This window comes from Brachyhypopomus gauderio, unplaced genomic scaffold (genome assembly GCF_052324685.1).
Source record: "Brachyhypopomus gauderio isolate BG-103 unplaced genomic scaffold, BGAUD_0.2 sc463, whole genome shotgun sequence".
Classification (NCBI taxonomy): Eukaryota; Metazoa; Chordata; class Actinopteri; order Gymnotiformes; family Hypopomidae; genus Brachyhypopomus; species Brachyhypopomus gauderio.
The window spans coordinates 37,142-52,969 of record NW_027507284.1 but is presented as its reverse complement, the minus strand read 5'-3'; the positions used below and the strand labels follow the sequence as shown (position 1 = coordinate 52,969).

Below are 15,828 nucleotides of genomic sequence, written 5' to 3'. Positions count from 1 at the left end.
GGTTTGTGTTCTCCAACCTGGTCCTGGCACCTGCAGCTTCATTCTTCCAGGCCATTTTCCCTGGTCACGTACCCACATCCTGCCCGTTCACAGAAGACGCACAATACAGCAGGGAAATACTGTGGACCACTGCACACTTCTGCCAGACGTGTTTGCAGTGCTTTTGGGTTTGGGCAAATAATCTTGATTTATTGTGTACTGTCTACTGTCTGTTTTGAAAGTACTAGAGTCAGTAATTGTGGTGCCTATTTTTAAGTGTTACCCGACACTCACAGATAAGCTCAGTCATGAACACTTATATGAATGTTTTACTCTCCAAAATGTAAACTGGGCCACAGATCAAGGTTTGTTTGTTATAAAACTAAATCACCCATGATCCTTTGTTTCTTACCTGGATGACCCGCCCATCTGCAGTTCCAAGGGTAGCCACCGTGTGGTCATGTATGGGCACTACAGCGATGGAGGTCAGGAGAACGTTCCGGAAGCGACCATTGAACCAATCCTCAGGAGGTCGGGTCCTGGTAACCTCCAGTCTGTAGCCCTTCTCATGTTTTCCACAGCCAAAGGAGGTCTTAATATAATAATAATAATAATAAACATTTTATTTAAAAGCGCCTTTCAAGCCACCCAAGGTCACTGTACATAAAGCAAGAACATAAAATCATACAAAAAAATTTAAGTAAAAGAAATAAACATCAGCAAAAATAAATCATGGTACAGAAGCTCAAGTATATGCTAACTGAAATAAGTGAGTCTTCTTCCACAGCTTGGGACCAGCAACACTGAAAGCCCTTAAAAAGAAAAAAACACAATTGACAATGAACAATGAACACAATTTGTTACACACTGTGACTGTCCAGCAAAACAGTGAAAATCAAGAATTCTAAATGAAAAAGTCTATGTAATTCTATGTAAAAAGTCAGATCTAATGAAGTTGTTTACATGACAGCAGCGCAAGTGTTTTTGTTGTATCCGCCCATGCCAAGGGAATTTCATGTTCAAGACTGCTTGAGGAACAAGGGACTTATACCATCCACTGTAAACATTTATTGAAGCTCAACATCTTCTGCTTCTAATAGGCCAGAGCATAGCGGAGGTTCGCCATTTGTCTTCTCCCATCAAGCTGAGATCGACCCTGCCACATTCGGACGGCTGCGCTCCCAGATGGCAGGAATTCATGAGAAACGGGAGGGAATGTGGATCTCTCCTGCTGCTCCTCCAGAGCGTTCGGTCCAGCTCTCTTTGGCTGTGATCGCCACAACCTGTGGGCCTTGGTGGCTGATCTAATGCTTCCTACAATGTGGTGGAGAGACTTGAAGCAGTCTGGTCTTTGGCAGCCTACGCTAAGTGGATTTTGTAACAGAAACAGAAAGTTTGACAGGCATGTTCCAACTAGAACTTAATGTTCATGTTTATTTTATAAGACCCCAAATCATCTGCCATCAAAAGCTCAACTTTTAACTCTTAACTCTTTAGTTAGGATCTCAGGCACAAAGACCCCAGCATGAAGGCCAAGGAGTCATCAATAATTAATGAAACTGGACCCTGGCACTAAAGGCCATTACTAAATGGCTGGACTTAATCTCTTAATGAGAACACCAAACCATCTCTTCTATGCTCAAACTGCTCAAAGAAACACATTTCACACCAGGCCAGTCAGGCAGGTGTGAGAGGGAGAACTTCAGTACATTTGCGCAGCAGTACTTACCCCACCAATCCCACAACTCTTTCCTGAGAATCTTCCATGCTGAACAACATGCATGAATCAGAGCCATGATTGCCCTTACAGCAAATCTCACAACTTCATTTGAAGTCTTCACGTCTCAACAGGGAGCATGGATGCCGTAGAGAACCACACAGCCAGGTGATACGTCAAGCAAAACCACTGGTCCCTGCTCTGATTACAAGCTTGGGTGGTCTCTCTTTCCCTCTCTGAGCAAGCCAGGAAGATACTCACTGCACCCTGTGGCCAGGTAGGTGGAAAGAAGAATGGAGTGGAGGTGGCTTTCTGCCCAACATCAAGTGAACTGGATATTTAACCAGATACAGCACAGTGAAAGAGCCTGTTTACATCTTGCATTAACATGTTTTATCTCTGGATCATATCTGGAAACATCTTGCCTTAACATGTGTTGCCTGGAATATATCAGTACCACTACTGTCCGGAGAACATTTCTGGCACAAGGGAGAAGTCAGCATTTGGCAGATATATTTCCGTTTACGTAATTGTATGCAGATAAGAAACACATTCTGTTTACACTTATATTACATTTGGTCAAGATCTATTTCTGACCACCTCCAAATGTGGTTTCGGTGATCTGATCGTAATCCGATCACAATGCATCCTGGGGGTATTTACCCCTGGCTTTTCATGGGGCCAAATAAAATCCGAACGTGATGTGATCACCAAACGTGCACATTAATGCAAGGTGGAAACAGCCTCAAAGAGATGGAGGAATGTGGCCAGGTGTGATATGAAGTGAAGACATATGAGATAGGACGCACAGGGGAGACAGACGGACTGCTATGATGTGTCTTCAGCCTCATCACGTTTACTTTGTGCCTTTATCCAAAACAGCTGCTGATCCATCATACAGCAAGACCACTGCTGCTGTGCTTTATCAAAGGGAGCAGATCTCCATTCAGAACTCTCTGAAGTTTGGCCTATCACCATCTGAGAATTCCCCAAGATGACACGCCTACCTTAAGGCCAAAAACAAGGTTGAGAGGGGGAGGGGGGGAGTTATGTTCATCTTTTACAGTTATGTAAAAGTAACATTTATTGTTTAGTTAGAAATAAAAATCAAAGGAATCCTTTCAACGCAAAAATGAAGACCAGGGGAAAATTCTGGAGTTAGGTCTACTAGAAACCCTGATGTCATAGTGCAGGGGTAATCAATTAAATCTTTCCGTGGTCCATTTTTGGCAGATAGCTTTGGCAGATGGGGGGGGGGGGGGGGGGGGGGGGTGGGGGGGGGGCGAACGTAACACTCAAATGGGTGGTGAACGTAACACTCGTCTGAAAATAAATTCTCCGGTTCGTTAAAATTTTTTTGGCATTTGGGTCCGTATCCAGTTAATCAGGAATGTGATTGGGTCCGGACAGGACGGCGTTCGGGTCCGGATCCGGACCGCGGTCTGCCATTTGGTGATACCTGTCATAGTGGGTCATAACATGGGGTTATGCACACTTTATCTGCAGCATTGTGTCTCTCTTCTACACTGCTTCCCAACTACATGTCAGGGTTTGTAAGAAGAGAGTGTCATATTTAGCATTAGTTAGTGAGGGCTCATTTACAACAAAGCCATAAGACTATTACCACTGTGGTCTTCTCTTCCGCTTTACTGCTCAAAGTATCACTATCACTTCACAGCCAACTTGACTTTCCAGTCTATAAAATTCTATCCTGAAGCAAACTGTTATTACTGTGGTAATACTGTGAAAAACAAGAGCTGTGGTAAAGGCAGGGGAGGCCCAAACCTGGCTCTGGTTTAACTCTTATAGCCACTCGCATTGTGTCCAGCACAATGGTGGCGTGCTAGTGTTACAGACATTCACCTTGGGTGTTTTATAGCTTCATGACCCAGAATCAGTGTAACGAGTGTAAGGAGATCTGCAGGCCAAAGTGTCACCTCCACAGGTTCAGAGATCTCCCCCAGGCTCAGACACAGTGCAGTGGGTCTTCTTAAACATGCACAAGGCTGGGTGCTTTCTGGGACTCATCACTTCAGCCCATCACTTGCCCTTTGACTGAAATAACATGGCCTTTGACCCCATGTAGCATGTGCAGTCTGCATTTCGGTGAATGTGTGTTTATACCCGGTAAGTGCAGTATTAGCTGCTGTTTACCTATTTATATGGAAGGGTTTTTTTTTTGCAAAGTACCCCACAGAGCAACCTGACTGATATTGGTAGGGGTCTTAGATTACTGGGACACGGGGATCAGCAGTGGGGGGGGAATCAGACACGCTAGCTATAATGTCAGAATATAACCCAGCCCTGTGCAGGGGGCAGGATCAATGAAGCCAGTGGTGGTAATGGTAATCTCTACTTGCTTATATGTAATTCCAACCAGCACATCTCCAGTATTTTGTTGTGTTGAATTTAGTTGATTGTAGGAGTTGACTTCAAACTCTCATATTACATATTAAATAATGACATTATATTGTATAGTTCTTCTATAACGTTTAGGTTCCTTTTCACATTACTGACAGACACTTGTTAATTTATAGTCTGCAAAATATTTATAGATTTATTAAGTACTCTCTTAAGCCTTGAACGTCTATCCAGTTTGAGTAACACACCAATGAAATGGAATAATTTAGTGACAGAACTATTACATCATACAGCTATTCTCTGGATTACTGTAACAGTGTGGCTCTATTTAAAGCTCTAGTGGAAAATACCCATTCATTATATCTGTCAAGAAGAGGCAATGTTAAAGGATTCCTCCTTCCATGGATTAATATGAGTGAAGGGCCAAAAACAAGTGTAGAACAGCATTACATCCCATCAACTTAAAACCAGAGCGTGAAGAAAAGAGACCATGAACTCTGTTCTTCAGCCTCTGACTTCACAGGAAACTGGTACATTTGGGCTTGTAAAGAAAGCAGCTATCTAAACCAAACCGTGAGCACTTAAACGAGGCCTGACAATGAACTGTTTAATGCATCATGGTGTCATGAAGGGCCATATCCTTAAATGGCATGAAGATGGAAATTCACGCAGCCCTGCACTCTGTCTGAGGGGGAGAGTGGGAAACTGCATCAGACACTGTGTGTCAGGGGTAGTAGGACTTCCTATAGGAGTAGCAGTGACTTCCTATAGTTCATGCTCATGTCTGCATGCGAGCACAGCCTGAAGCGTGGGTGCAGGCCTCAATTCACCACACACACACCTGGGAGGGACCCACATCAGCTGTGGCTGAGAATAAAAAGCAAACGCTGATGTGTGAAGTTGTAATTCAGAAGGACTCTCCTGCATCTACAAAGGCCTGCTAAAACAGGACTGTCACAATTTGATTATTTAACACTTGTGACTATTGCACTAAAGGGATTAACAAACAGCTAATCTGCAGTTTCTCTGTAAAATATGTTCTCACTGATCTCTCAGTGAATGGAGTTGTGGTTCCCATGTCAGTAGCTCTATGCAGATTGTTTGTTTATCTGCTTGATTTTCGTTTAGTCATTGCAGTGTCTAAAGTTCTGCATCCCCCACCCTTCACCTGTCATACGTTTTCCACAGTTATTCTGTGTATATTTACCCCATGTCTTCATGCTCTGCCATTGTTGTTATTATTTTCCTGTTGCTTGCTGTGCTTGTTATTATATTCTCCTGATTTGTTTCTTTGTTGACCAACTTAACAAACTCAGACTGTGATAATAACAACAGCATTACAGCATACCAAACATATAATACCCAGCTGCTGCAGTGAGTAAACAATGGTCCAGTTTATGATGCTATCGCTGGGGCAAAGGTCCAACTGCTTCCCCAAAGCAACAGGAGTTCAGCCAGCCCCAAAGTTGCCTTACTCGGGCAAAATAATTCTCTCGCATCATTGGCTGAAGGGATCTTCTACTACAGGGGTGCCCATAACTTCGATCGCGAAGGAAGTGTCGGTCGATCGCGAAGGAATGTGGGTAGATCGCATGATGGTCAACAATTTACACTCGAGACGAGGTAGAACTTTCTGAGTTGGTCATCTTATAAGTAGCTCGCAAGCTGAAAACTTGTGGGCATGCCTGTTCTACTAGATTTAGGGGCAGTCATGGCCTGGTGGTAGGGAACTGGTCTTGTGACCAGAGGGTCGTGGGTTCGATTCCCAGACCTGAAGCCATGACTGAGGTGCCCTTGAGCAAGGCATCTAATCCCGACTGCTCCTGGGCGCTGGGCTAGGGCTGCCCACTGCTCTGGGCACGTGTGCACCACAGCCCCCTAGTAATCACTGGTGTGTGTGTGTGTGTGTGTGTGTGTGTGTGTGTGTGTGTGTGTGTGTTAACTGCACAGATGGGTTAAAAGTGGAGGACAAATTTCGATTGTGGTGTAAAAAATCACAATTTACAAAATATGGCACATTTACATTTTTTTACATTTTACATTTCTTCTACAATTAGAGCCAAGGCAAGTACATTAAGTTCTCTCTTCTGTGCCAAAACTATTTTGATGGTGTTCGATGACACGAGATTATTTCATCACTGTTTAAAACGGTGCCTATTGGGGAAGGTGGTGAATGGGCAAAAACTGCAGAGGGATGAGTTGGTGGAGACCTGGAAGGGTTCCTTCTCTCCAGGAACCTGCCTGCTGTCCCAGCTGTCTATGGCCCATCTTTAGCTCAAACTCCTAGCCTCACTTGTTCTGTTCCTTGCGGTTCCTTGAAGTTCTGGATGCCCTACTACCTTTGGTCACCTGCACAATTTCCATTGTGTGGGAGGGACCGCTGTGTATGGCGGACACCTGGAGGTTGCTCTGGCTCCTCCTGATCCACCTTCTGCTTCTGCTGTTTGTGTTCCAGTGTCTGCTATGTCCTGCACTGAAGAATTCCAGCACCATGTCCTGCACCATTCAGCAGTAGAAAATGCTGATCCCACACCCTACTGTGAAAAAGCTACCACCCTGGGGTCCTGTGCGCTGGACATCCTTGCAATGGACCTGGAGCAAGCATGGTTGGATGAGTTCCTGAACCACCATGCAACCTCTTGAACCCACTTGATGCCTTCCTGGACCCTACAGGCCCCTTCAAAGCCACTGATACTGGTTCCTGTACCTGTCCATGCACTAGACCTGGATCTTGTTCTTGTCTACATACCAGACCTGTCTGCTGTTCCATTCCTAGCTCTAGTCCTGACTGTGGCTCCTGCTCCAGTGTCTGCCCCTGCTCCTGTCAAGGTTCCTGACTGAGGAAGGACAGAACGGCACCTGTTCTGATTCCCAAAGGGGTTCCTGACCTTGTATCTCATCTTGGTCCTGGCCTGATCCTTGCTCTAGCCCTGAAATGAGCATCTAATCCTGTCCTGCTCCTGGTACCACCAATGCCCAGCTCCTGTACCAGTTATTACCAGTGGCCCCACTCCATGCCTGTGATGACTGTATCCTGTTGACCCACCGGCTGACTCAATCCTGAAGGCCCATTGGCTGACTATCCTCTTAGACCATTGGCTGATTCCTTCCTGTAGGCCCATTAGCTGACTATCCTCTTAGACCATTGGGTGACTCCTTCCTGTAGGTCCATTGGCTGACTATCCTCTAAGACCATTGACTGATTCCTTCCTGTAGGCCCATTGGTTTACTATCCTCTTAGACCATTGGCTGATTTATTCCTGTAGGGCACATATGTCAAAGTCAAGGCCCGCGGGCCAGATCCGGCCCGTGAATTGATTATCTATGGCCCCCTGGATGATATTTAATTACTGTTAGAACCGGCCCGCAGGCCACAGCCGCCCGCTGGTGTTTTGCACGCACAAACACTACATTCCCCACAATGCAACGGTAGCCCGCGAAGTCACTGCAGCGCGCACAAGCAGCGAGGGTCAGCGCGGCGAAAATAACGTAATCGCAGTGGCTCAGCTCGTGCGCGAGCGTCTTACTTACGTTCGCCACCGACTCTCACACTCTGAAATGAATTCAAAACTTGAGAGCCCTGGTGTTAGGTCTTGATTCAATAGGCTATGTGCAATCATTTTAATATGTTTTAATAAACATTGAACCAGTCCGGCCCTCGGCTTGTAGCAAATTTGTTTTTTTGGCCCTCAGTGTATTTGACTTTGACATCCCTGCTGTAGGGCCATTGGCTGACTCAATGCTGCACTTTGTACCAGGACCCCGGTTTACCACATTGCTCTTTGGCAGCTGTGGATTTATTTTGTCCCCCTCATGTTTTGAATTCCCTGCCATTCATTGTTTTCACCAGCCTTGAATTTTTTTCAAACTGTCTTGTGTGTGTGTTTATGTACCTGTATGTGCATATTCTTGTCTTCAGGTTGGAAAACTGTTGCTTTCATTTTCCTGTTACACTCTGTGGTTTTGTCTCTAGTCTTGTTTCAATCAGTATGTTCTCGAACAAATGGTAGCTCTTTACAACATATGATGTTATCTGTCCATACAGAACAAATAGGAAACAATCAAACATGATTGTAAAGTGTGAAGCATAAAATTTCCAAAAACAATGAAATATTGTACAAAGTTTCACTCAGGATGCTCATAACAGGCATCAAATGGCATTTGTTTTGGGTTTGGGGATTTCATGCAGAATAAGGCATCATTAAAACACATCTGTTTGTTTTCTGTTTTCTGACTGTGTCAGGGTGACTGTTCTGCTTTGAAAACCCTGATTTAAATAAAACAGCAAAACTTTCTGTTTTCAGTTTAGTTCAATGCTTATGTTTAGAAGGGTATGGATATGATCATAGTTCAGAAACATTGCACTAGTCAATGAACAGCAGCCAAACGCTGCTTCTGAAACTGCAGCCACAGAATGGTTGCATGCCCTGGTCTCTCTGAAGATAAAAGAACACACAGGCCCAAAGCATACTGATGTCACCTCTGATCCATTGCAGTAGATCACAAAACAGGATTTTTTTCCTCAAGTTAGGGTACCAGGTAAGATAGTTCCCTTTCACTGCGTGGTTGGAATCAGCCAGAGCTGTTGTGAAAGTGCAGAAAAAGTATCACTTGCATTGCCTGCAGACTCAAAACGCAAAAAATGTGAATGTCACTGAGCAGCCCATGCCTCTCCATTCCTTCAGTACACATTCATTTACACAGAACCAAACAGCCTCGATGGGTATCAACCCAAACCAGACCAGCACTCATTAAGCCAGCGATGTGGCAAAAACTGAGCAAAACTTCAAAAATATTCCTCTTAAAACTTTGTCAGCTCCTTTATATGCTGGATAACCTGTAAAGAGCTGAAACCAGATGTTATCATTGCCAGTGCTATCATTATGTCCTGCGTGGGTTGATAGAAGCCAATATGCTTGGGTTCATGGCCTGCTTCAGTGGGTTTTGTGACTGTTACACAGGCAAATACCTAAACTGATTGCAGGTAGAGGCATTATTACACTATGCTATGTGTATGCCTGTGTGTGTGTGTGTGTGTGTGTGTGTGTGTGTGTGTGTGTGTGTGTGTGTGTGTGTGTGTGTGTGTGTGTGTGTGTGTGTGTGTGTGTGTGTGTGTGTGTGCGCGTGTGAAACAGATGATGCATAACCTGAGGTTTTGGTGAATCTCATAATTCACGAAAGCAGGAATTCACTACAAGGAGGTAATGGGAAGCATAACAAATGTGTGTGGGCCAATGTCTCGAGATTACTAATGCAACCTCTCTCACTCTCATCTGCTACTTTACACATGTACCTGAACTGAGCCTCAAGGACACTGATGGGATCCCAGTGCTGGAAGGCAGTATAACAGCACCTGGATGGACAACCACATAAAGGTGCGACCTTCACCTGTACATAAACAGAACACAAGTTCCTCTTCAGGTAACAGCATGCTGAAAAGAGGAAGAGGCTGACATCGTAAATAATGAACAGAATAGTGGAGCGCTACCCAGCTGCACTCCCTCAGACACCAGACTGTGAACGCAGACGAGGATTATCAGTTACATCTGTCTTATGGGGCCTCGTGCCCTCCTCCCCAACACACACAGTGGTGTGTATGAAGATCACGTCTGGCTGCTTGGGTCACGACCTATTTTAACTAAGTTTATAACACACATGTAGGAATATGGTGAGGAATATAATGAAGATCTATGGGGATGTGAGAGCAGCAGAATGGGGCCAGGAGAGCGAGTGGACCTGCCCTGATGCATGCTGGGTTGTGAGAGTAGATGACAGCAGGGCCCTGCACCTGGGCACCAGCTGCCCACACCCCACCTGCTCCGCTTATGGTCCAGAGTCACGCAGGGGCGTCTGTCAGGGCAGAGCTGCCAACAACCGCCTCACTGCAGGAGGCTGACACTGTGAGAAAGCATATATCTACCTGCTTTCCTGCACAGAGCTACTGGGCATTGGTGTGTGCGTTTTAGTATGTCTGTGTTTGTTACAGCATACCTTGTTACAGCATACAGCAGTGTTATTGTCTGTAATCAACCAACTTGCACCACAAAAACACATTTAATTACATCACAAACAGATCTGAAGAATGTGTATGCAGCCACTCAGTCTGTGGGTTGCTTACAATTATACTAACAAACTATGGATATAGCTAATTGATATTTACTTAGATATATATTCAACATGTAATATTTTGACATAGGAAGCAAAAATCAATGATTTTAATGTTTCATTAAATTTAAAATTAAAGTTCACCACTACTGACCCTAGTCAAAACAGAGAATATAATTACAGGCAAAAATCAATCAGGCCTCAGATTCAATTTAAAAGCAATCAGCATTTATTAGTTGTTTCACTAATCCATTATAATCAAATGATTATTCCGATGTTATTATTTTAAATTATTTTTATAATTTTTAAATCTCAAGTGTCCCGCCAGTATGCAAGCCTGTTGGTTGTTTAATTTTTAGAGTGCCATAGTTCACCTCAATGACTTCAAAAATCAGGGCAATATCTTAAAAGAACACTGCTGGGAAAAGGGTAGGTTGTGGTGTTAAGAGGCTCTGTGTGGAATCTGTGGAGATCTGTGGAGAAAGGAAGAGATGCATCTTTTCCTTTATGAAAGATTTATTTATAGGTCATGGGAATGTATCCACAGTTTTAGACTTGTTCTTTGAGTCCGTCCCTATATTATTTAATAGAACACAACCCAGAATGTTCCTTATATGCTTTCTACAAGTCCAGACTGACAAGTGTTCCTCATCCTTTCTGCACCATCTGCAGTCATCCTGAGGAGTGGTAGGAGAGAGAGAGAGCCTGTGCAGGATATGCCACTGAACCAAGAGCCCTCCTGGAACAGAAGCCTCTTTAGACACAGGATTAAACTCATCTCTGTATTTGTCCGTCTATCTTTTTTTTTAAATGACCCCTCAAAACATTATCCCTAGTATAATAATAAACAGACCCATCCATATAGGCTATAGATCAGATTTGGCATGGTGCTTCTTTATAATGAAAGCTGAAGATGACAGATTCTGGACAGATGACATTGTTTAAAAAAGAGAGACACGGAGCAATAATATTTAAGGTGGCTGAGTAGAGCCTGGGGCTGTTCTGATGTGATGAATTAGGATCCCTGAGCTTGAACAGATAAAGTACAAGTGCAACGAAGAACTGGAACAGATGATGGAGCAGACAGGCATGGAAGAGGGAAACAAGTTTCACCCCGTAGCCATATGAACTCTTCAACCAACCAACCAACTCAAAGAAAGTCAGACACAAAGGATATGCCTGTTGAAATTCCCATAGCTACGTTTCAAATTAGACAGCCAAGACTTTTTTAGAAGTCTCATGAATGATGATTCTTAGACCAAGTATTTCAAATTGTTTAAGATTACACTGAGGGTAAATATATCTGTTATAAGGCAATAAGGTGTATTTGAAATGTTTCTCAAAGTGTAACCTGTGAGGGCCATGTAGTTAAATATTGATGTACAGAGTGTTATTTTAATGTGTACAGAGCATGATAACACGACAATAACAATCCTTATAAAATGTTGCTAACTGTGCAGTGTGGTGGGAGGCAGTGATCTCCATGCTGGTGAGGATTGAGTTAAGGCTCAGATCCAGATACAGATTGTGGTAGAATATGTACACATTAGTTAACTTGTAGAACGCTGTTCTGGAATGAAAAGCTATAACCTCTGAATTTATTTCACTGGCCCTTTGGGGAGTCATCATCAGTTAAATTCATGTCATTACTGATTGCCATTATTTACTGATAGATCCACGCTGATGGAAGAGAGAGACAGGCACCTTAATGATGTAGAGCCATTCAAGAGGAGGTGGCTCAGGAATGACACCATGTCAGAAGTAACTCATGGAGGCTTCAAATGCAGATAATGCTGTTTCTGGGGAGCCATCTGCCTGGAGCTTTTGTATATAATTTATGGCTCACTTGGGTCTAATCCATACAATCTAGAAACTAAACTTCCATTACTTGAAACATTGATTTTCCACTCAAACTGAAGAAATTTTATCACTACTGACATCTACAGGCACATGGAGTTCTCACCTGATTGTAGGGTTTCTCCTCTGAACCAGTAAAGTGGTAGAGCGGCTTGGTGTGGCCCTTCTGAATGAAGTCCTTGAAAAAGCTGTTGATTTTAGCAACCGAGATCACGCACACTGTCGAGCTGGCTGTGGGCTCAGGAGAGTCCGGCCTGCTACGCGCAAAGGCGGCAAACAGCACATCGTCGTCTTCCTTCAGATCCATGTCCCTGCGCAGGTCGCTTCCGGCTTTGGCCACGTGCGCCGCCTGAAGGATGTTGAACACCATCTGGGTGGAGCGCTTCCTCCTCCCCTTCTCGGAGTAGATGCACTCAAAGGGCATCTCCACGTAGTGCAGGAGCTCCAGGTCGGAGGAGCACGTGCGGACGATGCGCGTGTGGAAGGCTTTGGAGGTGCCGCCTTCCCTCTGCACGGTGAGGAAATAGACGTAGGCGCCGCTCTGGAAGGAGTAGACGTAGTGCAGGGGATAATTCCCTCGCAGGCCCGGGGCCAGGTCCATGTAGGAATGCTCAGAGACAAACTCGAAGCGGTCTTGGGTCTCCCACATCTTCCGTATGGAGATTGTGTGGTGGAGACGAGGAGATGAAGGTAGAGAGGAGTTCAGAGGCTCCGAGTTAGCGACGAAGAACCTCACGACACCGCCGACTTCCACGTTTACTATCTGGGTTCCTGCAGGGCCAGCGATGTAGCGACTGCCGTCGTTATTGTGTGAGCCCATGCAGTTCACATCAACGCCCAGCTCACCATCTTCCAGCAAGTGGCGGCTACACACGCCGTTCCCCGCTGTCCCACAGCTAAAGAGCTCAGGGTCATAGTAGGTCTCCATCAGCAGGGCCATGCTGGTGTTGTTGGCGTTGGGGGGCCGGTCTCTGCAGCCCTCACAAGCATTGCATTGTGGACCCTCATGGACAGGTCCAGTTTTATACTCTTGAATCTTCTTCAGGTCTCCCGATAAGGCAACAAGTTTGTTGGTAATACCCACGTATACACTTCCATTGAAAACTAGAAGTTTCTGGACAGGTGCATCTAGCACAAAGTGGGGGAGGTTGTAGGTCACAGAGAGATTGAGCTTAGAGGTTTCTCTTGGTTCCTTGCATTGCCCATTGGCATCCCACCACAAAGTTGATATAGTCACAACAATGCAAGTGACATCAGTTAGAGTAATGCTCATTTTGACCACCTGTAGAGCACAAAAAAGAACAGTTTGTGGCTTTAAGCCAACGCACACCATGTAAAAATTGCACACACATCAAAATTAAAGCAAAATTAAGCAAAAATATTACAAAAAGAAAAATACTCAGTAGTGATTAAAACAAACAAATAAAACAAATAAAATAAATCTCCCCCAAATACAATGGCAATGGCCCCACTAAATGCTATGATTAATCTGCTATCTTGCAATATTGCGCTGTCCCCAAAATACACAAAGGGTCTGCTATCCACCACACTGTGTGTGCTCAGCCATGGACAACAAAATTAGTGAATTTCCAACATCTATATTGCATTTCCATGGTTCAGTAGCAACAAAGAGTCACTGAAGTGACAGCCACCTCAGAACCAACCATGAAACTAACTTTAGATTTTAGACAGTGCGCCCAAGGGAACTGTTGACTCAATTAGGGCTGAGAGGTCTGGGGATACCGTACAAGTGATTTATCTTTGGCTTAAATGCTTTTCATTTTAAAGGCTGTTCAGACAGACATGCATTCAGAGAGAGAGAGAGATAGAGAGAGAGAGAGAGAGAGAGAGAGAGAGAGAGAGAGAGAGAGAGAGAGAGAGAGAGAGAGAGAGAGAGAGAAAGTGAATTTATTGTAGAACTGGAAAGTATACCTTTTGCTAAGATTTGTAATTTAATGAAAAGTCTTGTCTTTATAAATGTATGACCACCAAACCCAATTCTAAGCAGTTCTTGCGTTATCTAGGTTTTCTGGTCAAATACAACCTGTTTGACATTTTTGGACAACAGGTGCTCTTGCGAATTAGTTTCTGAAACAACTACAGCGTGCACCAAACGAAGTAATTATATCTGCAAAATAATTAGATTCACAAATAGAGGCTTCGTGTCACGAAATGACGAAATTACCGTGTCCAAAGGGTATTCAAACATTTTGACATATTTGTTACTGCCACATTTGAGACTAAACAAAAAAAGAATGTAGTTTAGTAACATTTTCTATAAACAGAGAAAAATGCGTTTTTTTATTAACACATCAACACAACTCTGAGTTACAGTCCACGCATATAAAAAAAAAACAAACTTACCTTTTAAAAGGTAACTGTCTCCGACCATAGCCCTAGCTCCGCTTCACGCGCTGATTAATGGCAGCGGTCTCGAGATGCTTCGGGACTTCAAGTTTCTTTGCTTACTTAGCAAACCAAGTGCCCCTTACGCGCACGAAGAAATTGTTTATTTCAGACAGTAACCTGTACGACGACGCCATAACCGTTTCGTTTTTAGCTAGAAGTACGGTCGTCAACATGTAAGGCGAATGTACGAAAGTTGAGCCTGCTTCAGGTGAATGTTTAATTTTCCAGTCATTGGCGTCATTAGCCGCCGAGCGGGTGAGTTGAGCATGATTGGTCGATTTGGTGTTAGACCTGGTTTTACATCTGAGGATTACTGATACTTCTACTCATAGATAGGCTACCACTACTGTTACTGTCACGGCCACTAGTACTAACAACAACAACAACAACAACAATATAGTTTTTGTTCATTAATTACCTATAATTGGCCTACGGTGGGGGGGGGGGGGGGGGATTTATGTTAGTATATGTTAGGCAGAAAATAATTCAAAATGCATTATCTATTGATTACTGTACCGACTTTAATATATCTTGTAAATATGATACCGAAAGGGTGTATGATTCCTCATGTTCGACAGGGATTTAGGGATTTGGACCCATAGTATTGTTAACCTTGTAAATCCTGTAAAGCGCTTTGTGACAACATGTGTTGTGAAAAGCGCTATACAAATATATTTGATTTGATTTGATGTTTGTTTCTTACATGAGCGCCTTATAATTAATGTGCCTGACTGATGTGTTTCTGTATATGCAAGTAATATTAGAACTCTATCGTGTATAGGAAAGTCGCTTGCAATACAAGAGCAAAAAGTTGGTCCTGCGACTGGTTTCTACTGCCCAGAAATCTCCGCGTGTTTACTTCAATACTACACGCTTTTTACTCAGTCGCGTTCACTGTATCACCTGTTCCTTGTACATTTTTTAAACATGTTTTCTTATTAAAAGAAAACATTTCGCTCAAAGGTTATATTCCAAATGTAGGTGTAATATATTATTAAGCCTTGCTAAATAACATCTGAGATATGGTTCTCAATCAAATAATGCGTCTTAGTCGTAAGCGATTATGCTTTCAATTCAGGATCATTTCAAAACATTTGACCGCCACCTCGTGGTAATACTGCACATAACCCATATCTTTCGTGTGAGGTTCCTTCAGCCTAAGTCCTCTAGTGTGACACTAGAAACAGATAGTAAAGGAAAGAATCCTCAGTAGATCTGTTTCTCACGTGGTACTAACGTAATCTCTCAGGTTATTGATCACTTTGATGTCAATACTTACTCCAGGTTAACTGATGACCAGGCTATGCTGTTAACCCTGATTAATGATGGAGTCATTACAAGGCTACTGTCATTCATTCAGGGAGACACTTAACTCCACTGACCATCAACACAACATTGAT

The 15,828-nt window shown here is 43.7% G+C and overlaps 1 protein-coding gene across 1 annotated transcript; it reads right to left on the bottom strand.

Moving 5' to 3' along the window:
• Positions 1-391: 391 nt before the first annotated feature.
• LOC143506330 (hepatocyte growth factor receptor-like) lies at positions 392-14,678 on the bottom strand (the record flags this gene model as incomplete). The annotated part of the gene is made up of 3 exons (XM_076996303.1): positions 14,384-14,678; positions 12,126-13,301; positions 392-571 (listed from the first exon to the last, which is right to left on the bottom strand). Coding segments are annotated over exons 2-3 (1,347 nt in total), but the record flags the coding sequence as incomplete, so codon positions are not given.
• Between the last annotated feature and the right edge of the window lie 1,150 nt (positions 14,679-15,828).